The 23,491-nt window shown below is 39.2% G+C and overlaps 2 protein-coding genes across 4 annotated transcripts; one reads left to right on the top strand and one right to left on the bottom strand.

The window, feature by feature from the left end:
• Positions 1 to 664: 664 nt before the first annotated feature.
• On the top strand, positions 665 to 8,348 carry zgc:152863 (uncharacterized protein LOC562658 homolog). Of its 3 annotated transcripts, XM_053646356.1 has the most exons (6): positions 665 to 1,287; positions 2,578 to 2,629; positions 3,084 to 3,191; positions 3,429 to 3,626; positions 4,873 to 5,014; positions 6,244 to 8,348. In XM_053646356.1, the coding sequence occupies exons 3-6, from the start codon at positions 3,098 to 3,100 to the stop codon at positions 6,563 to 6,565; spliced, it is 756 nt and encodes a 251-aa protein (XP_053502331.1). In that variant the 5' UTR covers positions 665 to 1,287; positions 2,578 to 2,629; positions 3,084 to 3,097; the 3' UTR covers positions 6,566 to 8,348. The 3 variants fall into 3 exon arrangements, with proteins under 3 accessions (XP_053502331.1, XP_053502332.1, XP_053502330.1); XM_053646357.1 differs by lacking the exon at positions 2,578 to 2,629 and having other exon boundaries at positions 6,247 to 8,348; XM_053646355.1 differs by lacking the exon at positions 2,578 to 2,629 and having other exon boundaries at positions 666 to 1,287.
• On the bottom strand, positions 8,126 to 22,960 carry hif1al (hypoxia inducible factor 1 subunit alpha, like). Its single transcript, XM_053646352.1, has 15 exons — positions 22,800 to 22,960; positions 17,863 to 18,053; positions 17,529 to 17,683; positions 16,941 to 17,025; positions 16,724 to 16,836; positions 15,678 to 15,865; positions 14,579 to 14,685; positions 14,296 to 14,443; positions 13,993 to 14,213; positions 13,459 to 13,595; positions 13,283 to 13,372; positions 13,045 to 13,181; positions 12,560 to 12,665; positions 12,340 to 12,460; positions 8,126 to 10,328 (listed from the first exon to the last, which is right to left on the bottom strand). Exons 1-15 carry the CDS (start codon positions 22,820 to 22,822, stop codon positions 10,252 to 10,254), a joined length of 1,899 nt encoding a protein of 632 aa, XP_053502327.1. The 5' UTR covers positions 22,823 to 22,960; the 3' UTR covers positions 8,126 to 10,251.
• Positions 22,961 to 23,491: the final 531 nt, after the last annotated feature.

The following is a 23,491-nucleotide window of genomic DNA, read 5'->3' on the forward strand; positions in this document are numbered from 1 at the left end:
ATCTTTTTGACTGAACACATGAATTAAATGGGTTCAATCCAAAATCTAAAAAAAAAAAAAAAGTAGACCTTTAAATAATGCCAACTTGAACCTAATGAGGCCTTTAACACAAATGTGTTGTGTGAGTGGACCGTTTAGGAATGAAAAGTGTTTGCTCCAATACATAACCAATACATATCCAATACATATAAAAAAATAATTTTGTACACATTTAAATAATGAGCAGACTTAAAAAACGTGTAGAGATCGTGTGTGTGTGGGGGGGGGGGGGGTTTAAGGTATACCTGGCTGCAAAAAAGTTTGAGAACCCCTGTTTTAGTACACATTCAAAAACATGTCTCATCAAATCACTTGTTCAGATCATCTTTGTATTGTTGCATTCATCAAATCACTATTAAGAAATTGATGGGGTTTTTTTTGTCATCCAGATTTTAAACACTTTCAAATTGACAACCATATATCTATAGAGTTGCTTTTGTGCTTTTTCTTGTGCTCTGATAATGTAAGGTTGTTTTTTTTCTACCCAGACACTACGACCAAATTAGAGACTATATTGCATTTTAGTGTTCGTATTAAAACACATTATGATAGACTATGGTATATTTCATCAGAATGATGATGCTCACCAGTCAGGATGCTAGGAGTGGTAAATTACAGCTAACATCCTGCCTGTACATAAGCTCGGACATGTGTAAACGTTACATGAGCACTACTGACTAAGAACAAAATGTCTGTGCCATTACAACACTTTCAGCAGTGTGCCCTCGAGACATTTACCCACATCCTTGCTCATTAGTACTTACACTTGCCCAGTGTTAATGTTATTTGTCGTCAGTTCTCGGAGGAAGTGTAGAGTCGTGTTTTTAACCAAGTGTATTGAGTGTAAAATGCCAGCGTGGGTATAATGACTGCTTAAAACAGTCAATCTAAACGCTCCCCGGAACTGCTGCCCATTTCCAGAATGTGTGTGTGGGGGGGAGGCTTCTCTCTCCGACAGCCTCCGGTGGAACCGAGGCGAGCCTTCAGCTCAAGCAGCTAATCAGGAGCCTCCATTTTCGTGACAGCGCGGCTGTAGCAGCCAATCAGGATTCTCGTCACTTTGGCAACTCTGTTGAGGGATGAGTCATCTGGCGGCGCCGCTGAAATAGACTTGTTGAGTCGCGCCTGTGCATTTAGACTCTGGCTCTGGGAAAAGAGCGCATTCAGGGGGGAAAAAAACATGCACTAAGGCTCTCTGAGTGAATCTCCAGCCAGCCAATTAATCTACGTTTCATCGCCCGTTGCCAGGTAAGCATTATATAATATATATATATATATATATATATATATATATATATATATATATATATATATATATATATATTTATTTATTTATATAAGCGTTATACTCTACGCCTGTCTGTTTTGGTTCGGCTCTGTGCGCAGCGTCATTGAAAAGAAGTCGTGTTTGTGTGTGTGTGTGTGGATGGCTGTGTGTGGCCTCATCAAAAGCCTTTTCCAGAAGGAGAAAATCCCCGGAGAAAACTCTAGAAATGTGCTTTTCGAGCATTTGTGTCTGTCAGACGTGTTTAAACTATTACTAACTTGTTCATTGTCTCACTCTGTTAATAATGAACTGCTTTCACAGCAGTGTTTTTGTACTTTAATACTTCCAGTTTTACTGAGTTTTTATTCAACAGACTAATATAATCACTCCTATATATTAACCGTTTAATGTAAAACCTCTTACCCTCGGTTTGTCACTGTGTGGTGAGCCATGACATGTTTACAGTTATTACCTGATTTCTAACAGGTGAATCAGATTCTGTAGTCATGCAGGAATATTACTTTTTACAGACACCTGTCAATTCCCTATATGATTTGTGAATTTTTATCATTATTGTTAAGAAAAAAGTGGGTTTTATTTCCTTTTGTTCTTTTTTTTCCCCAGCTTTACTTTTTTAAGTTGATTAGAAATGGATTCTGAGCAGAACCCCCTGTAGGGATGTTAAGAACCTTTAAATATCTAAACAATATTTGATGAAACCTAGTATAATAATAATAATAATATTATTATTATTATTATTATTATAGATGTTAATAATAACCATCACCATATTATTATTATTATTATTATTATTATTATTATTATTATTATTATAGATGTTGTTAATAATAACCATCACCATATTATTCTTATTACTATTATTACAGATGTTGTTAATAATCATCGTCACCTTATTATTATTATTGTTATTATAGATGTTGTTAATAATAACCATCACCATATTATTATAATTATTATTTATTACAGATGTTTATAATAATAATACTCTTATTATTGTATGTTGTTGTTGATGATGATAATCATCATCGTCACCATTATCATTAATAGTTTATTTGATTTTATTTATTATTACTACTACTACTATTGACCATGCTGTCGGGTTCCCTTGACTTACAATCCCTTTAAGACTGCTTTAGCTTACTTTTGATTCAGATTTTTTAATTATAAACCAGCAAGGTGTTGTTCAGTCCCTTAAAACCCTTTGATGCATACCATGCTTGTTCATTCCGATACTCTTTATCATTCCATAGGTACCAGCCACCTACGCTGTGGTCTGATGTGCACTTTATCACTGTGCAAAAGGTACAGAGTACAGGAGGCAGCTTCCCACTCACCCCACCTTGTTGGTTATATCTTGGCATTTATAAAGGCTTGCCAGTGCGCAGTGTTTATATTTTTGTTCACCTCTCTAAATTACTTTCAGAAGACTGTGCAGGAAGTTGTGGCACAGTAGCTAGTCATTTCAACACCAGTCTTGTGCACTATGCACATTTTCACACCGTGCGTTTTAGTGACCTCGTTTGCATTTGCAGGTCTTGCTTAGGCTCACTTCTCCTATGGTCAGGATAAGGGTGTGGTGTTTGTTAATTAGCTGATGCGTGTGCAGCTGTGCATGGGCCCCACCTCTTTCAGTAAAGACAATCCATCTCTCAAAATCGTCTCTCTCTATCCTGAACGTACTTTAAAAATAACTTTGTGTTGTGTTTAATTCAAATCAAAAGTTTTTCATTTCTTGGTGTGTTTGCTGTTCCACCAGGACGAGTGTTTTTGATGTCTACACACCGACTCCCTCTGTGGCCATGTTTACACGCTCTAATGGGCTATGTTGTCTTCATACTGACTTCCCTGCCAGAACTCAGCACAGGTATGCCTCTTTTTAGTATTTTCAAACCAAAACACCAAAACCACCACCATACAGAGGAGTGATAAGGCCACAACTGATTGAGACTTGATTGATTGTTCCACTGTCATTCAACACTGGCACTCCTTTTGAACAGTGCTCTCTTCCTTTTCTTGTGTAAATCTGTTTTGTTATTGAAAGAAATGCCAACTCTAAATCAGTTCATCTAGATATTTGTCTTGTGTGTCCTGGAATTTTCAGGTCAGAACTGTTCTCACCCGATTATCCCTGAGCATGGTGGCTTTTACTGTAAGCCTTCTCCATGTAGGGGCTTCCCTTCAAGGAGTCGTATCTACTATTTCTGTGAGTCGGGATATGTCCTGCCGAAAGCCGTCCACCACTCCAACTGCCGCAAAGGCCGATGGGAGCCCAGTATCCCCACATGCGTACCTAACACAGGTAAGACAGAGTGGCTGCATCTATTATTTTATACGTTTTGTAGTGGATTATATATATGTTATTTTTAATTTTTTTTGCATTGTGAACTTATCATGTGCATTTGCTGCCTGGGTCATTTATATGGTCAAATGTATCTGGACACCTGACCATCACACCCATATGTAGGTTTTCTCCAAACTGTTTTTGTATGCTGTAACATTACATATTCCTTCACTGGAACTGAGAGGCCCAAACCTGATCCACCATGACAATGCCCCTGTAGACAAAGCAAGTTTCATGAAGACATGGTGTGCCAAGGTTGTTGTGGAAGAACTGAGTGGTCTGTACAGAGCCCTGACCTCAACCCCACTGAATATCTTTGGTATGAATTGGAATGCGACTGCACCCCAGGCCTCCTCGCTTGACACCAGTACCCAACCTCACTAATGCTCTGATAGTTGAATGGGCAAAATCACACTCCAATATATAGCGGAAAGCCTTCCCATAAGAGTGGAGGTTTTTATAACAGCAAAGGGAGAGTACATATGGAAGTGGCTATAAGTGTGATGATCATGTGTCCACAAACATTTGGCTGTAGTGTATTTGCATATGTAAATAAGGATGTAAATATATTAATAGAAATAATTATTATAAACCCATTAAATTTTTCCCAACATTTTGGATAAAGAAACATTCCAGAGCAGGAGTTTCTAACCCTGGACCTGTAGTGTGACTTGTCCTGACCGTTTGAGTGCTTTAACGGCTCGAACACACCCACTTTCACTCAGGCAGACTAATTGGATCAGGTGTGTTCGAGCAGGTAAAACACTAACATGTGTAGGACTCTAGGACCAGTGCTGGGAACCTGTGTTCATAGGTGGGAATTATTTATTGAATGACCTACAAAAGCTCTATGTTGTGTCCAAGTGTAAGGGAAGTGAAAACCAGAAGATTGACTTTTTGCTCGCAGCATCTGTTTGCTTCCTCTTTTGAGCTAAGCCACACAGAGGCAGGAAACCAATAGTGTGAACAGGAAGAGGCACGGTCACCATACTAACCAATATTCTTTTCCTGTGATGCATTTAAAGCCTCAGAAATGTCCTGCGTCATCAGTTTCAAAGATTTTGATAAACCACTGGAAGAGACAATTTCCTAATGTTGGCATAATTTCCTGTCTCCATTACAATTGTACTACATCCGTGAGAACATTTCTGGTAGCTGAGCGCTTACAATAAATGCTGTACATGTGCTGTGTATGTTCTCACAGCTGGACATGCTAAATATGAAGACAGAGTGACCAATTCTATCCCGAGTGTGGCTACTACTGCTGTGGGCGTTTCCATCTTTCTTCTCACCACCACGGCCTGCATGGTCATCAAGTCCCGGCTCTACCCTTGCCAATCTCGAAGGTATGATGCTTTGGGCACATTGCTCCACAGTTGGGGGAGCTGCATAATTTTAATGTTTATTAGAATTTATTGCAGTTTTTAATTTTACATCAGTATAAATCTACCCTTCCATCCACCCGTCTATCTGTCTATTTATCCATCTGTCTATCTATCTATCTATTCATCCACCTGCTTATCTATCTATCTCTCTCTATCTATCTATTCATCCACCTGCCTATCTATGTCTCTATTCATCCACCTGCTTATCTATCTGTCTATCTATCCATCCATCCACCCGTCTATCTGTCTGTCTATCTATATACCTATCTATTCATCCACCTGCTTATCTATCTATCTATCTATCCATCCATCCACTCGTCTGCCTGTCTATCTATTTATCCACCTGCTTATCTATCTATCTATCTATCTATCTATCTATCTATCTATCTATTTATCCACCTGCTTATCTATCTATCTATTCATCCACCTGCTTATCTATCTATCTATCTATCTATTCATCCACCTGCCTATCTATCTATCTATTCATCCACCTGCCTGTCTGTCTATCCTTCCATCCATCCATCCACCCATCTATCTATCCATCCATCCATCCACCCATCTATCTATCCATTCATCCCCCTGCCTGTCTGTCTATCCTTCCATCCATCCACCTATCTATCCATCCATCCGTCTATCCATCCATCCATCCACCATCTATCTATCCATCCATCCATCCACCCATCTATCTATCCATTCATCCCCCTGCCTGTCTCTGTCTATCCTTCCATCTGTCTATCCATCCATCCATTTATCTATCTATCTATCCATCCATCCATCCATCCTCCCATCTATCTATCCATCCATCCATCCATAGACCCGTCTATCTATCTATCCATCCATCCACCCATCTATCTATCTATAGTTCCATCCACTCGTCCATCCATACATCCAGTAGTCTATCTATCCATCCATTCATCCACCTGTCTATCTCTATCTATCTATCCTTCCATCCATACACCCATCTATCCATCCATACATCAGCAGTCTGTCTATCTATCTATCCATCCATCCATGTTTGATGTGATCCTGAAAAAGATGAGATTAGATAAGCTGCTGCTATATCTCATTCAGTAATCAGTCTCATAATTGAAAAGTGTTTTTCAGTAAGTAATTCACCACACTGCTTTCGGCAACCTAATAACGACTCTGTTAGGTGTTAGTTCACACAGTTATGGTTGATGCTCTTTCAGCAGGCGATCGTCTGATCAGTTGGACTTGATGGTGGATGGCTTGCCTGTGTCTCTGCCCACCTATGAAGAGGCGGTGTACGGAAGCTGGGGTCAGCGCATCCCGCCCTTGCGCGGACCCACTCAGCTCCTGCTGGCCTCGTCAGAGAACAGCCCATTATCATCTCTCATCCAGTCAGCTTCCAGTAACTGCACAGACACTTCGAATCAGAGCACAGAGGCGCCGCCACCTTATGAGGACACACCCCCACGTTCTGTAGCTGGAGGAAATGAAGGAGAAGCGCGGGCCTCGCACATCGCACTTTCTATTGAAAAGGACAACTAACTTTTGGGTGTGTGAGCTCACTCACCTTCAGCTTATTGATTGTTCGTTCTCTTGCCATGCTTCATACCTATCGGTGTAGTTCGGTCGGCTTCAGAGGTTTTTTAGTTAAACAATGTTTTTGGCACTTATTTTATTTGAATGAAACCATGCAGTTGAGAGGGGGTAGATATTTAGCAAACGAATGACCGTGTGAGATGTGCACAGTGATATTGATTGTGTTGATGTTTTCAGTGGTGCTGGAGACATGTTTATCGTTGCCCTCAGTGAGGGGAGTAGACCACAGTGGTCTCGTGGACTGTAATAACAGACATTATCGTAGTGGACTGTGACTTTCTGTTGCATGACTGCAACTAGGTGGTTGAGTAAATGAATGAATGAAGGTGACTCCAGCAGAACTGGGGGATTGGTGGTGTCTCCTCCACTTATGCCACAAGTACAGATTATTTCAAAGACTAAAAGGGCTTGCCTAGGTGCTGAGCTGGGACTAATTGCTCATTTCTGGCCTGAGGGAAGCATTTTCCCTTGGATCTCATCTTGGATCCCTCATTCTGTTTATTGTTTCATGTCTGCCTTGTCCATTAATTGGGACTGCTGCTGAGTGCTCTTATTTAACAGGTGGAGTGTAGGAGATATATGATGCTTTGCACTGAGGTTCCCTTACTTACTTATTACTTGCTTATTATTTACTGCATTAGTAAACATTAACCAGCTGTGAACTTCAACATTAGTAATGTTAACATTTTAATAAAGTAAGTTAATACATGTACTAATTGATGTTTGTTTAAATTTTAATGAAATACACCCCACTGCCAAATGATTTAGTCCATAATTTTAAAAAAATGTCAACGTAAACTGACAGAAATTAGTTTACAGCATTTTCCTAAATGTTGAGAACTTGCAGAACTCTGTGACTTGCTTTTCAACCTCAGTTCTGAATGTTCAGTTAAACACAAATGTTAATTAAGGTGCTAGTTAATAATGCTTATTGTGGATTTAATCTGACTCATTAATAGTAAATTATATGGCTTATTTAAACATCACTTAATACAAGTGTTAGTTTCATTATTAATGCTGAAGTTTATGGCTTGTTCACATTAACTAATGTGTAAAATAATGTCAGTTACAGGAAGGTTATATATAAAACACCTTCCTCCAAGCCATGCTATCTGTTCTCTGATGCAGGTTAATAGAAGATGGTGTGTTTGAGAGCATGTGCACATTTGCAGTGAACTATTGTTATAACAGTCTCTTTTTTTTTTTTTAACATTTGTATATATAGCTTTTAGATATAACATCAAGTGTGTATATATTATATACACATGCACACAGAGTACATATATAAATGGATTATAAAATTGCTAAATCTTTTTGAATGGAAAATGATTAAAACTAGATTTCAGAAAGACCCATGTACTTCTCTTTGAGGTGTTATTGATTGACTTCTGATAAAATTGTGGGACTAAATCAGATTCATGGTTCCTGCTAGTTTCATGAGTATGGTACATCTATCCCTGTTTCCCATCTTACACTAAGATAGCATTCCTCTGAATTAAAAAAAAGTAAATTTATATCATTTATTACAGTACATTTGTATCAGTGAAGCATAGAAAGTACAACAAGCTTTTTACTCTCTCGATCTTTACTCTTTATAAGAGCATACAGTAGCCACTATTGTTAAAATTCAACTCCACTGAAACACAGGCCATGTCTTCAAAGAACAGCAGTGTGAGGAAACATTATGAAATTGGAAAAGAGGAGGGAAGTCTGAGTTCACTTTTTTTTTTTTTTAAAAAACAGAGCCATGGGTGTAGGATGGTGAGGGAACGGGGAGGAATGGAGGTGGTGGGTGAGAAAACCATCACAGGGAACAGAAGTGAGAGAGTTTCAGAAAGTAGGAGGTGTTTCAGGTGTTGTCTTTTTCACAGCCTTCAGCAAAATATTAGCCTTGTAATGTAGCAGTAAACTAAGGGCTTAACACTGTTGGTCAACTTCACTACAAAATGTGCCCTTAGTTTACTTCTACATTACAAATCTAAAGTAACACGTTGTGAAGGGCTCTTTCACTTTACTCATGGTTAAAATCGTAAGCTAACTGATTTAATAAATGGTCCAAAGAAAGAAATGTCATTTAGCTGCATAATTATGTAATTATGCAAAGGCAAAAGACAGCTTAAGTAACGTTACAGCATGTTTGTAATAATATAGATACTGGAATTTAAGGTCACAGCGAGGAAGGGACAGTCCAGGCTTCCTAGATGTTACGCCAATCCGCCAATGGGGATATACACTCATTCACACAGAGCTGGGTTATAATATTTTAATGCCATTCGATTGGGTCCGTTTCTGCTGTCTTGTTCTTAAAGAAAATAAACTGAATGGTTTACTTGGCTACATGATCATACACTCAGTTTTATTGTATTTCTGTTTAAAAAAAGAAAAAAAAAGTTAATTCATGGTTAAAATTGAGGATTAAAAACTTCAAAATGAAACAAGACATACAGGGATTTCAGACAGCAAAATAATAAGGAAAATGTACAAGCAAGGCATTTCTAATTGTCCATCAACATAGCTTGTAAGGTTTCTCAACCTGAATCTTTAAAAATAGCGGAAAATATTCCCCCGTCCGCTCAAAACAAAACAAAAAAAGTTACTGAGAACAAATCCATGAAGAAAGTTTTCATATGAGATCGAATACTGTATCATTACAGATTAAGCTAGCTCATGTAATCGATAAACTACATGGTCAAAATCCAAAACATTCAGTGATTAAATGCTAAAGACAGTTTAAAAACTTTCTGGCTACTGTCCCCCAATCTGCTAAAACTTACACACGACAAGCTTCTGGACACAAGACGAGCAAACAAGTATCAATGATTACTATAAATTCACAAAGATACAAGAGAAGCAAAACAAATCAATCTGTATTTTTAATTACATGTTACATATGCAAAGGTATATAAAATGCTTAATAAAAAGATGTTACCAAAAAAAAAAGAAGAAGTGAGGACTTGTGTGCGTTATGTATGGCGTTGATTAAACGTATATTCCTCGATTTAAAAGTGAGGCTCAAAATGAACCGAAAAGTCGCTCATTTCAGGTAGAAAAACAAATGAAATTCTTTTCATTCGCAACCGCAAGGTCGGAGATGGGGTTACACAATGCAATATTGTGGTTGTTTTACTTAGCCACAGCAACATGAGACACTAAACTGATCTTTTGCTTAACAAATTCTTTGACCGTGTTCATTGATGCAGTAGAAAAAGTAAAGGCAAAAGATCTGAATAAACTGCTTGCCCATGTCTGAAATTGCACGACATTTTCCAAACTTGTCATCGGACACAGAGTTCTGTATTGTTTTGTGTAAGTGTTGGTATCTGCACGGTCGTTGTTTCACAGCATCAGCTAGCTCTGCTTGAGTTTGAGGTGCATGGTGTGGCTGATATCGACACCATGACTAATTCTGCTCAACTAAAGTGAACTCGGTTCTCGCAACCCGTTCTGCTACTTATCAGCTTCAGAGAAACCAGCAAAGAATCTGTTCTTTCATAAGTGGTTTTAATACACAGGTGATGGATCACCAGAATTTCTTGAACTGTGTTGTGACCATTACACATTTTTATTATGAATTCATAATAAAGACAAAGCACCTTCGTTGTAGCTTCATGATTCCCGTTACATTTCTCTCCTCAAACGAGTGATATAGTCCCAGTTAGACGAGCCATTAAATCAGGTGGTTGTGATGAGAAAGAATCGCTCATCAAAGCTGTTGGAAACAAGCAAGAAAGGAACAAAAGGTTAGGGGGCCAAAAGGCATACTTCTCTGAAGCACTCAGAGCAAAAAAAAACCCAAAACATCCTGCTTAAAACAAAAGACATCCTGTTTCTCTGAAACCGTTTTGTAAAGTGAACTTTTACTATCGCTAAAATGAACCACTATGGTTCACTGCAGTTAGACCCTTCATACACATCCAAATTAGGTGAATGTTGTAGGAATTACAGCACTTTTTAACAGGTGGTCCTCTCCTTGTGGGACCAAAAGAGGCTCAGGAGTTCCATGACCAGGTGTGTTTATGATTTCCCTTATGATTTCACTTACAGGTAAGCAGAGAAAAAGTTGATCTCATGGAGTTGATTTCACTGTTGGCATTTACAATTAGAATCTGTTGCTCTTAACTCCCATTATGACCTCTAAAGAGCCGTCGCTGCAGTGAAGCAAACCATCGTCAGGCTAAAAAATCCAAACAAATTTTAAAGGGGTCATGACATAAGAAATCAAATTTCCCTTGATCTTTTGACATATGAGGTCACTCCATACAAAAAAAGCATTTATTTAAGCTCCAAAAATGGCTCATTTGGTTGTGGCTGGAATTTTAACACCTCAGGGAAGATAATAAAATAAAAATTAAAAACCATGCCATGACCCCTTTAAAAACAAATAACACCCTGGTGAGCTCAGGAACACCAAAAGGCTCAAAACAACACCGAAATCAACTGTGGTAGATGACAGAAAAAAATTTCACTAGTGAAGAAAAATCCCACACAACAGTTGTGCAGATCAAGAACTTCCTCCAGGAGGTAGGGGTATGCGTGTCAAAGTCAACAATGAAGAGAACAGTTCACCAGACTAAATACACAGAGTTTACCACAATGAAAATCACTGGTAAGATTGAAAAACAGGAAAACCACGTTAGGATTTTACCTAAAACACACACACACACACACACACATATTTTATATATTATATATATATATATACATACATATATACACACACACACACACACACACACACACACAAGCCTGTACAGTTCTGGAACAACATACTATGGACAAATGAAACAACCATCATCTTGCTCTTTACGGATAGGAAGAGAAAAATATAGACAAGGGAAGGGACTGCGCATGATCCAAAGAACACCACCCCATTTCATAGCATGGGCTCGTATGGCAATCAATGGAACTGGTTCCTTGTATTTATTGACAAAAGCAGCAGGATGAATTCTGAAGTGGATAGGGCTATTTTCTGTTCAGATTCAGCTTCAAAACTTGGATGGAGCTTTGCACTGCATATGGACAGTGACCTAAAGCATACTTCAAAAGCTCTGCAAGACTTTATTAAGGCAAATTAATGGAATGTTCTGCAATGGCCAGGTCAATCACCTGACCTGAATCCTATAGAGCATGCAGTTCACTTGCTCAATGCAAAATAGAAAGCAAAACCACCCCAAGAACAAGCAGGAACTGAAGACAGCTGCAGTAAAGGCCTGGAGAGCAGCACCAGCAAAGAAGAAACCCAGTGTCTGGCAATGTTTATGGATTCCAGACATCAGGCTGAAGTGAAGTCTGTGGTTGTATATCAAATGCAGTCAATGAAGTCAACTTCACTGACTGCATTTGATATGCAACCACACTTTAAAAATTAATAAATATACATTTTATATAAATTATATATACTGTAATATATATAACAAATAAATAAACAAATAAAGGAGGCAGGTGGGATAATTCCTGTAATTCTTACTCCGTTCACCCGATTTAGATGTAAATATCTTAAATAAACTATGTTACACTAAATTAAAGCTGAAGGTCTGCACTATTTATTTACTTTCCCAATATAATAACAAATAGACTAACTGGAGTGCAAACTAATGCCGAACTAACTAACGCGTTAGAGTTAAAATCATAAAGATGTACAGCATATCAAAATGTGTTCATGTGTTTAAGGATGCAGTGAATGAACTTGAATGTAATAAACAGTGCCCTACAGTGTGTACCTCCTGTATCACACAGTGCTTGTGTTCCTCCCAGCACAGGGTCTCGGTCTGTCAGTAGCTGACTCTGTTTCCAACGCTCAGGATCCAGCTCTTCTAAATCACCTGAAACCTGCAAGTCCATCTAATCCAAAACACACAATTCAAACGATTTTTATTTTAGAGACACTACACTCCTGCTTATACTGCCAAATATCCTTTACACTAGCAATTGTCTCCTTACCAGCGAGGAGGGTGTGAGCAGAAACTCCTCCTCTATGGGGCAGTTCTTCAGTCTCTTCTCCCATTTGGATGTTAGAGATGGCATGTCTTCCTTTTCCTCCAGGCCTCTGTTTAGGATCAGAAAAGAGCTTTGTGTGAGAGTGCACACTTTCCTATAGCGTCACAAAATCTACACCAAAGTTCTCTAATGAACTCAGCGGTTCTGATTCTCCAAAATAGAAACAAATACTTTTCTATTTTGCAGTTTACACACACACACACACACACACACACACACACACACACACACACACACACACGTCTATTCTCAATACACACCCAGGGTTTATATTTCAACCCTTATCCCTGTTACTGAACACAAGAAACAGACCTCGATTTCAACATACAGACTATGTAAGCTGAGCCTGTCGGATTAGCAAAGTCATGTGAATTTTACTTCTCATCTAGGTGAATGTGCAGCCATACTTTATTATTCTATAACACTACCTTTTCTTAGAAGCTGTGCTTGGTGCTTCAGTAGCCTGTGTCTCTGCCTCAGGTAACTGGGGCAGGAAGGTCAGCTGGAAGTCTTCATCCATGGAGATGTACGGTGCCAACATATCCAGATCCATGTCATCCAGCTCCTGAAAGACAGCAGCATCAGGATAAGCATTTCTGTTTCTTGTTCTATTTCCTTATGAAAATACTATACTGATCATTTCTGTGACGTTAGTGAACCATCTACCTGCACTGGCTCTTTCTGAGTCTCTTCTGGCTTATTGGCAAAGAACTTCTCCACCTCACCGGTGTCCATGGGAACCTCGTCGGCCGAGCTCTGAGGGCCACAACAAAAATGACAATCATATTCCACAATATAGAGAGAAAGCTCGAGAGCTTTAAGATAAAGAGTGTACGACTCACCAGATCAGGGGAGGAGGGGCAGCTGCTGTCGAATATGGGCGAGAGGAGCTGGCGGAGTTTGGGGGTACACAGCTCCTTTGGACATTTGGGCACTGTGGTGGGGCTGGATGGTGGGCAAAAGAACAACTCGGTATTCACTGCAGAATGGAGAAAAAAAACAACATACTGTGGCAATGAGGTGGTGAAAGTTTTGTGTAACACAAATGTGGCTATTAAACCATGAACAGGTGCAAATTCACACTTGACTTCTGCGGTCACACCCAGTGAAAAAATGTATTAACGTTATTGTCTTATAACGAAATGTGTCAGAAATTTTTGCCAAGATATAAATTCAAGAGCTTTTCAATAACCAATCATTTAAGAGAGTGCATGCCAGGAGCTATAAAAGACAAAGTGTCCAGCTTGGCTTAGTGTCAAAAAAGTAACCAGAGAAGTTTTCCATATATCATAGCATATCATAAGTGTGAAATGCCAAGTGCATACTAAGAGTCTTTTAAATAGGATCCTATAACATGAGACGTGTTCATGCTTCACCTGTCAGTGGTATGATGGTATCTCCTGGGGCTGGTGCCAGCTGCAGCAGATCCTCAGGATCGTTCTTAAATCTGTGGAAAAGCTCACTGCTGCTGCTGCTGCGGCTACTGCTACTCACGTCATCCTCAGAGTCCTCCACCTCAATCACGTTCGGTTCGTCCTGATTCACCTCACTGCGTGTCTGCTCAACGGAGAACACAGTGTCTGCCTCCTCCACCGCACTATAAGATAATCAGGGAAAGCACTTAGTGTTTAAGGTTCTTGCAATGGGTAAAAGAAATGTCATGGACATTATTTAAGCACCTGAGGATGAAGTTGAGGCACACCACAGCTTCAGGCTGCGAGGTCTTGCTGTTGTAGAGCACTGTTGCCTGGGTCTCAGTCCAAACAAATCCTCCATTCTTAGCCAGGAAGCGGTAAAGGTTAGTGCACACCTGACCTTTGGAGAGCACTGTGGCAAAGCAGTACCAATGTTACCAGAATGTATGTCCAGAATTCATCATTTGTGCTGTACACAAATCTATCATTCTAACATTATAAATAAAAAAAAAACAAAACAAAAATACAAACAAATATTGATACTTACAAACATGCAAGCTCCTTGTCAGATGATCAAAATCAAGTGCATGGAAAAAATCATAGGCAGACCGGCCAATCAGATCATTGGGATGGTATCCAACAAGTTCAGTCACCCTGTGAACACATATTTCCTTAGTTAAATATTGATTTGACAGAGATCTCATTGACCTTGGCATAGTAAAATGGATGACGAATGTGTTCAGTCTCTGCTCGGCGTCGCCCCCTCGTGGTTATTATTTCGCCTGACCCTGAATAAACAACGGCTCATTCCTTTCAGAAGCTACCACCTACTACCAAGTAATCACAGATATTAACACTGATTCTACAGTATCTACTGAGATTTTAAGATTTGAATATCAGCATGTGGTCCCACCAAAAACTGTTTTCATGACAAAAGGAATAACTAACTAACTCTGGATCGTAAATACCAGTTAATAAATGATTAGCAAGTGCAATTGACTATTTAAACAGGAAAAGCTTATGTGTATATGGTACTGAAGCATACAGAGCACTGCACTCCTACATTCGAGGAAAACAACATCAACAAGGACGTATCCATCACCAACAAGTCTAGTCTTTCTTGTTACCATTAAAATAGACTTCAAACAGGAAGGAAACTATTGGAGAAAAATGTCAGACATTTGACCTTGCTATAACTTTGACCCTGTCTGGATCAAATCTGCTGGTTACAAAGGCTGGACGGATAAGGAATTGAAGTCAATGCATTTCCATTTTGTCATGGTTGGTGCAGAGTACCAAAAACATTGGGTACTTTGTATGTTCAGCATACCAAAGGTTTTTTCAACCTCTCCCATTTCATAGCATTCAAAAAATAGCAGCAGAGTAAACTAAATAAAACCATCTACACTCTCAGTTTCATGCTAATAGTGGTAAACGATTCCTACTCAGATGAAGAAGTTTTAAACATGGTTTCTGCACGTAGGCTCACCACAGTTATTCTTAGTGCTAAGCATATGTAGAGTGCATACATGAAGACACACACACACAAACTCTGCTGACCTGCCAAATGAATATGAGTAGGAGTGTGTACTTTAAAGAATGGCTTGCACTCTTTAAGCAAGGCATGAGTGGTGCTATGTGTTTACCGGCCATCACACTGGATGAAGTGCAGGTCCATGTTGTGGCGTGTGAGGAAGGTGCTGCTGTCCAGAGGGAACTCCACACAGCTCGGGTGGGGGATGGGTTCACACAGCAGAGTCATGTAGCTCCCCACAGGGGATGAGCCTTCCCCTTCCTGATTTAGGGTCTTCATGCGGCCTGTGCAGTGAACCACCTGCATACGGGAACAGAAAAATCAAATCTCTGCCTGCATAATTCCAGCCAGAACAGTAATCTGTTCACACTTGAGACCCCCCAGTGATTCTCCAGGAACTGTATTAGTTTCAATCAATTTCTGCATCGTTTCTTGGATTTCAACTGTGGCTTGCATGTACACTAAGGCTATGTCTACATTAATCTGGATAAATTTGAAAATGCATCTTTTCCTCGTTTTTGTCCTTCTGTCCGCACGGAGACAGCGTTTTTTGTCCAGCGAAAAAGGAGCTTTTCAAAAACGGTGATATTCATAAACAATGACGCGTTTTTAGTCGTGTGATGCGGTCATATGACCCATTCAACATTATAGTAATTTATCACACAATATTATAGTCATTATAGCAACAACTTCACATCGTTGTCTGTCCATTGAAGAAACTATGGATTAACGTGGACGTAACCTAAACCTCCTTCCTGATTGACTTCATGGTGACTTCCTTTTTAAAAATGAATGTCAGTACAATTAAACATCCAGTTAAATTAAATCAGTGCACTGCTTGTGTTTCAATCAGTTTCTCCCTTAATGAGCTGTATCAGATATACTGGGAGCAGGGAAAACCATAAACCGTACAGTTCCTCAGGACTAGAGATTAGAACAATGAATGAAACTAAATAAAACAGTCTATCTATCATATAAAAGATACAAGCAAAGACATGTACAGCATTATGGTTTAGATTATATCAGTGGGAGATTAATATGCCATCTCTTCTCCTTTAAATTCACATAACAGTGTTGCAACTGAGACATCAATTGCTCTGGAACAAACATGTTCTCACACACCATTTAGTTATTATTGCAGTAGCAGGGTAGGACTACCTTCCAGGTGGCAGACTTGATGTTCACGGTCTTGCCACGGCTTGTAAGTGTGCTTTTCAGTCTCAGGAAGAAGTTGCACTCTGTACAACTCTCACACTTCTTCTTAAAGAGTCCTATATTAGAAAAAAGGACAATACAATTAGCCTATTTAAGCCAACATTATTTGATTGAAATGAGCAACAATCTCCTTTAATTTAGTACCCAAAGATTACTTTACCAGGTTTGGTGGTAAGAAGGTCTCTCAGCTCCTCTTGATCACATGGATGGACATACTCATACACACTTTGGCCAAGCAACTCCAGCTAGACAACATTACACAAATAATGATCAGAAATGCAAGCTGTCCCAGTTTTTTGTTAAATAACCAATATAAAATCAAGGTACAACCACCATGCAAATAATTCATACTGCCACAGACACAATCCATTTAGCGTTAGAGTTCATATTACCTCAGATTAGATCTAGGTTCGATGTAAACAACATTATAAGGTTTTATACCATATCAACCCACCACTTAAAGGAACACTCCAGCATTTTCAACATAATCTGTATTTACTGTATCTGTAACACACGGGCAATTACCATGAACAATAATCTGAATGTTTCCCTGTACTGAGGGGAGAAGACAAGCAAATACACTACAGATGCAGTAGATCAGAATTTAGGTTAAAATGCTGGTATATTTATTTAAGTGAGAGATCCACAGTGAAACATACTCTGAAAGTTGCATCAATACATCCAGGCAAGTTGTATCAATACAACCAATTCTCCAAAGAAGAGTTTCCACTTTAAGGGCTGCACTAACCTGAGTGATGCCGATGAACTTGTTGACATTGTCAGAGAGGAAGACCATGTCCCCGTCTTCATTCAACACCAGGATAAAGCCAGCGAGGGCCTGCTGATAGAACGCATCAGTGGGATCCTCCTCTTCCTCCTCCGCTGCCGATGCCTTAGTCCATGCTGCAGAAAGTCACCGATAGCAAAGTAATGTATTAGTAAAAAGACCAAAAGTGCAATTTCGAACAAAATTGAGACCAAAAAATGGATTGAAAACTACTATTATAAAACACTGAATATGACATCATTTCTTGCCCAGCATGGTATTTTGCAGGACTGGAGTGATCATCAACTCAACTTACATGAGTGGAGAAGGTGGCGCATACGCAGGTAGCTGAGGGTCACCCTCATGATCCCAGCTTTGTCCAAGTGGGAGGTGATGCGGCGTGACAGGGGCAACGAGTGGGCAAGTTCGTAGAACACCTCCGTCTCCTGACTCCGCCTACAGCGAGCTGCATCACGTAGACGCACCTTCCTCTGCTCTGAGCTCGGCCTGAGGAGAGAGTGTTGTAAAAAAAAAATAAATAAGTGGGTCCTGAAACTCTGAGACAATAGCCACTTTTCCACCGAAATTACCCGGAACAGTTTACCCCAGGAACTTTTTTCAAGGGACCATTTGGTTCCTCCAGACCTTTGTTGTCTGCGTTTCCATTGCGGTCTAAAGTACAGTGAAGATTAGGCAAATTAGTCTGGTGACGTATGACTGTGCATGACAAGCCCTTGGCCAGGATATGAAGCCTTGAAGTATGCTACAATAAAACTGATTATTGACACAAAGTAAGCTGATTTTAATGAAAATGGTGGTTGGAAAAAAAAAATGCTGTGTGCACACAACCAATCAGTATTTTCAGCACCCAAGTCCCACTCCCCAAAGTTCCTGGCTTTTGAAAAAAGTACCACCTCCCGAGTAGGGACTTTGCGAGGGCTAAATATTTTACCCAGAACTTAATTTAGACCCTGGTCCCTGCGGTGTAAACACAAAAGTCCCTAGTTCCTGGGGAAAGTGGCAAATCACAAACACAACCCTGACTTAAATGCAGTGTCTGCTTCTGGGTTTATGAACAGCTTTCATGATATTGAAGTTAAAGTTAATAATAAAAAGGGCTAAGTTTAAGGCATAATAAATTACACATACATCCCTAAGGCAAACACTTTCAGCTCTAGTAAAAATTCAAACAGAAGAAAACATGAGTAAGAAGTGAAATACTGGCCCCCCCCCAAGAAAAATCCACCTAGGACTAATCCCCTCACATTTTTCCTCATTTGTTTCTGCACAAACTTGCCTGAGTAATAATGCTAGTGTTCTGCTGCTCACTGGTTTTGTTTTGAGAAACTTTCCTTGAGGAAAAACAACCCCCATTTAACTCGGTCTAACTCTCTCTACCCCTTCCCCCACAGAAAAGCTCCGTGTCTGTTAGGCATCAGAGCCCATCCTCCAGGCCCCCTTCTGTCAACCCTAACCCCAGCACTATGTCATGAGATACGAGCTGAATCCTAAATATGTCCTTAAATAGTGTTGTGCCAGAAGGTTTTTAAATTCCACTCCCACCACACCCAAAAGAATTCTGACTGAATTAATGTGGTAAATGTGTTGCTCAACAGCACACACGCACCTGAAAAGGTTCCCATATTAATAAGCATGGACGCTGTTTATCCAACGAGCTTCATACCTGACCTCCTGCTCTGGCCCACATGAAAGTAAAATCCACCCTCCTCTCACGCGACTTTTTGACTGGGTCCTGCGGAATCGAAGTCCGGACACGCAGCTCTACTCAAAGTCTCCACACATTCATCACACTTACAAGAGAACCATCACTCTTCCCTAGAAATTCAAGTATTGTGACAAGAAGCTGATTTAAAAGACATGCCCTTTTTCCTGAGAGAATACAGCCCTGAGAATTTACCCTCTGGTCGTTTAACTCAGCGTCCTGCAGGTTTACATAACCGGTTTTAAAAAACCACTGAAAGTTACAGTTAAAACCAAAGGAAGGCATTGATGGAAATAATATTCTGTATTTGAATTTCTATAAGAACAAATAAGACAAAAAGGCATTTATGAGGCATGAACTACTTTTATGAAGACTTTTACCCGTTGTTTGTGGTGAAACCTTAGCAAATGTAGTTGGTCTGACAAGACAAGCAGAAAAAAAAATATGATAACATTTCACCACATAACAGAAATGAGCAAAATTAGCAGCCATTTATCTACCATCTTTTAAACCAGTAAATTGTCTTAAGCGTACCCCGGAAACATAAGAACATTCTTGTAGGCTGTAGTCATAATATCCTGGATTCATAATCACAACATAACTCTGTGATAAACTTTTGGAGTTTGCTTACTAGAAACCGTGTTCTTGGATTATGTGGAGACCCGATTTTGTGCATTTCGAAATCTTCTTTTCTATACAACACCAACTTCCACTTAATCAGCTCATTTTGTGAAAGGAGCTAAAAACAGAATTAGCAACAATTTCAAAAACATGAACCATGTCTGTGTTTTACTTCTCTTTCCGAAGTTTTTCTCAAACATGATATGCAGAAACAGCATGCCCGGACTTTTGTTTAATAACTAACAGTGGAAATTTAGACCCATGATGGAAGTTTAATACTCCTTAAAGGAAACCAAAATCCAAAGCAAACACGCTGCTGCCTGCCACAATACACACACCATTATCCCACCTGGAGAAACAACTAATCAGATTAAGACCATATACCAAACCTCACATGAATGAGGCAAAACAGTACAATGTAATGAAGAAAAGATGTGGCTGCAGGCAGGAACATGACTGACTTCATCAGTTCAGCATGGCCAACTTTCTAAACCCCTGTGGAGTTTGTGATGTTCAAATATTTTTGCTCTTATAGAACAAAACACACTTATGAAATGTATGACGTGCTGTACCGAACCTGACTAGGACACAAGTTCATGGATCTCATGTCATGTGTAGAGTGGGCATGCGGTGTTTATATGAATGCAGGATGAAAGCCAATATGAAATTAGAGCTGCATAATACTCTATTTTATACAGGCTAGGTTACATTGTGGCACTGTAATAATGTGGGTCATGTATTTGTAACACTATTTATAACATATTACTATTAATACTTTTTTGTAACACTAATACAGGTAATTTAGAAACATAAATACATTATTATTTCATAATAATCAGTACTGAGAGTGCTTCATCAGGGGCGTCTTTAGTCAGGAACCTCACAAAGCAATAAACAGTTTGTGATATGTCATAACAATGGTGGAGAGGTTAAATGACTTGGCCGATTGTGATATTCTCTAGATCCATGAGTAGCTCAGTATTGTCCAAAACTCGTTCACGGAGATGCACAATGCTATAGGTCACATAGGTCAAGCCACTTTGCACCAGGCCTACAAAAGACCAAACCAAATCAAACTGCCATTGGGGGAGGGTGCAGGAGAAAAAATATGTCAAAAACTTCTGAAGTTATTAATGTACATGTGAGTTAGAGTCACAACAACAAGGGTTTCAGAGTTACAATCTTACTGTTAACTCTTAACTAAGGGATATCTCTGTATATAAAACACTGATCGAAATAACTCTAAAACATTTAACTTTTTTTTAAAAGCAAAAAGCAGTCCATGAAGTTATAGCCCCAAAATTGCAAATAACATCTTTATTTTATTACACTAAAAGTTGGATGGGCTGAATTTTTTAATCTTGGCAGTAAACAAACGTTCACATTTCCTCTAATTCCAAGGTTTTTAAATTGGTATTCAGGGACCTGCAAGAGGGCCATGAACAGTGATTTATTTTTTACAATGGTAGTTGCTAGATTTATTATTTAATTCTCCTAGTTATAAGCCTAAGTGACTGGTCACACTAAATTAAAACACACATAATTAATAGCAGTTTGAATCTAGTAATTTTAATAAAATTTAATTTTAATAAAGGAAAAAAAGTGTTGGTAATACAATATAAAATGTTTTGAAACTACATTATAAACCAGAGTAACTGGAGTCCTGTGGGTGGAAAGATCAGGGGCAAAGAAGCTTATAGCTCCAATTTAAAAAATAAAAATAAACCTTATGCAAGTTGTATTTGAATAGCTGGGTCATGGCCATTAAATAGCTGTGGAGAGATCACATCTGGGTTCCAAGTAAGAAAAAGTTAAAGAACTGTGCTCCAATTCATAAGGCTGGTTGTTTTGCATGAGTGCATGTGAGTGTGCATGTGAGTGTGCATGCGAGTGTGCGTGCACAAGCAGAGCTATGACAAGCTTCCGCCATATTTTAGGAACACAAAGTTCTCAGCTGACACCCAAGTCCCAAACCTTCGCACGCAACTCCCCCCTTCACTTCTCTGTGGAGCAGACATATTATTATATGGCCCAAACATTTTAATCCAGTCAACCTGCCATGTGCCAAAACAAACACACACCATTACTTTCTGGATCTGATTTGCTCAAAATACAGAGTAAAAGGTACCTTCCTGGACATTCATCATGTGTGCAGAGTTCAAGAAAGTTCGCTTTTGGGGGAGTGTTCATAAACAAAGCTGAGGAGAGGCAGTGCCTATGAAAGAGACACAATGTACTCTCCTGTTCAGATATGAGATAATAGGGTACACAGCTAACCCACTGTTTATCAACACACAAACCATATACTTACAAAGACAGCTAAGGCTTTATATATCCAACACCTGTGTTTATATTTTCCTCAGCAGCCCTTTGTTAACAGCTTTCGAATTAAAAATGTAATGGCAATATATACACACACATTTTGGGAAATTTTCTGAATGGGTTAGTAGGACAACTGTTTCAATAAACACACACACGCCTTTCAACACTGCTGTAAATCACAACCTAATAACATATGGCTGTCTGATCCTGAACATGGCCCAGTGTTGTGGCTTTGTTTTCCAGTTTATGCTGCAGAGCCATTTATTTTTGATACACTTCTATTCCTTGCATTAATATCGTTCACGTTTTTTTTTCCATATTAAAAACGTAATTTATGCTAATTAAATCCAAGTCTGTAGTCTAGACTTCGTCTCCTGACCCGAGCACGCTGCTAGACCTCATCACACACACATTTCACTCCCTGTGTGTGTGTGTGTGTTAGCCTGTTAGCTCCAGTTAGCCTGTTAGCTCCAGTTAGCTCTGTTTTGCCAGCTGTGCTTCAGTTCAGGCGCATTTTCTGTCTATATAATTACAAATGCACATATTTAATATAACAATGGAGCATAAGAAACAGTTAAAATACCGACCTTTTCACCTCAGTAGTCGTCATAGTGCAAGTTACGAGGCACAAACTTCAATGTAAATAATATTCCTTTAGCGCAGATCAATCCGCGAGAAGAAGCAGCAGCAGCTGCTTGCTTGCTTACTTGCTCGCTCTCTCGCTCTCTCTCTGTGTCTCTGTGTCTCCAAGTTGTTTATCTCGGTCTGCGCAGGAGGCGGTACTACACTACAATAAAAGTCACTCGTGTGTTTGTATGTTCATGAATACTACAACATATTACTGTACTATAAATATAAATGCTACGACGTGGACAGGACAAAGCACTTCCGCTGTTAGTAAAACATAATATTTGGACACTATTGCAAAAGCATGTATGTTCTTATAGATACAGTTGTTGATACAGGATGATCAGTGTAAATTGTTATTATTTTGTTTAAAGGTCTTTTTTTTTTTTTTAATTATTATTCAGTTCTTCAGACGCTAAATAAGATAGTTACATGTCTCCCAGAAGACAAAATACTAACAATTTACACAGATCATCCTGTTCAAAAGTTTACATCCCCCTGGCTTTTAATGTATCGCATTACCTTCTTGAATATCAGTGAATGTTTGCACCTTATGTAATAGTTGTGTATGAATCCCTCAGTTGTCCTCAGTGTGAAAAGATTGATCTGAACATCATATAGCCACTGTTTGAAAGGCGTCAAATATGCAGGA

Source organism: Ictalurus furcatus, chromosome 17, assembly GCF_023375685.1.
Source record: "Ictalurus furcatus strain D&B chromosome 17, Billie_1.0, whole genome shotgun sequence".
Classification (NCBI taxonomy): domain Eukaryota; kingdom Metazoa; phylum Chordata; class Actinopteri; order Siluriformes; family Ictaluridae; genus Ictalurus; species Ictalurus furcatus.

Bases quoted from the DNA above. Each gene is read 5' to 3' on its own strand.
- zgc:152863 (XM_053646356.1), top strand. From the start codon at position 3,098: ATGTCTACACACCGACTCCCTCTGTGGCCATGTTTACACGCTCTAATG. The intron at 3,192-3,428 runs GTATGCCTCTTT...TGGAATTTTCAG, and splicing joins CCTGCCAGAACTCAGCACAG to GTCAGAACTGTTCTCACCCG. The intron at 5,015-6,243 runs GTATGATGCTTT...ATGCTCTTTCAG, and splicing joins TACCCTTGCCAATCTCGAAG to CAGGCGATCGTCTGATCAGT.
- hif1al (XM_053646352.1), bottom strand. From the start codon at position 22,822: ATGACGACTACTGAGGTGAAAAG. The intron at 13,373-13,458 runs GTGAGTCGTACA...TGTGGCCCTCAG, and splicing joins GCCCCTCCTCCCCTGATCTG to AGCTCGGCCGACGAGGTTCC. The intron at 12,666-13,044 runs GTAGTGTTATAG...GATCCTAAACAG, and splicing joins AGCACAGCTTCTAAGAAAAG to AGGCCTGGAGGAAAAGGAAG.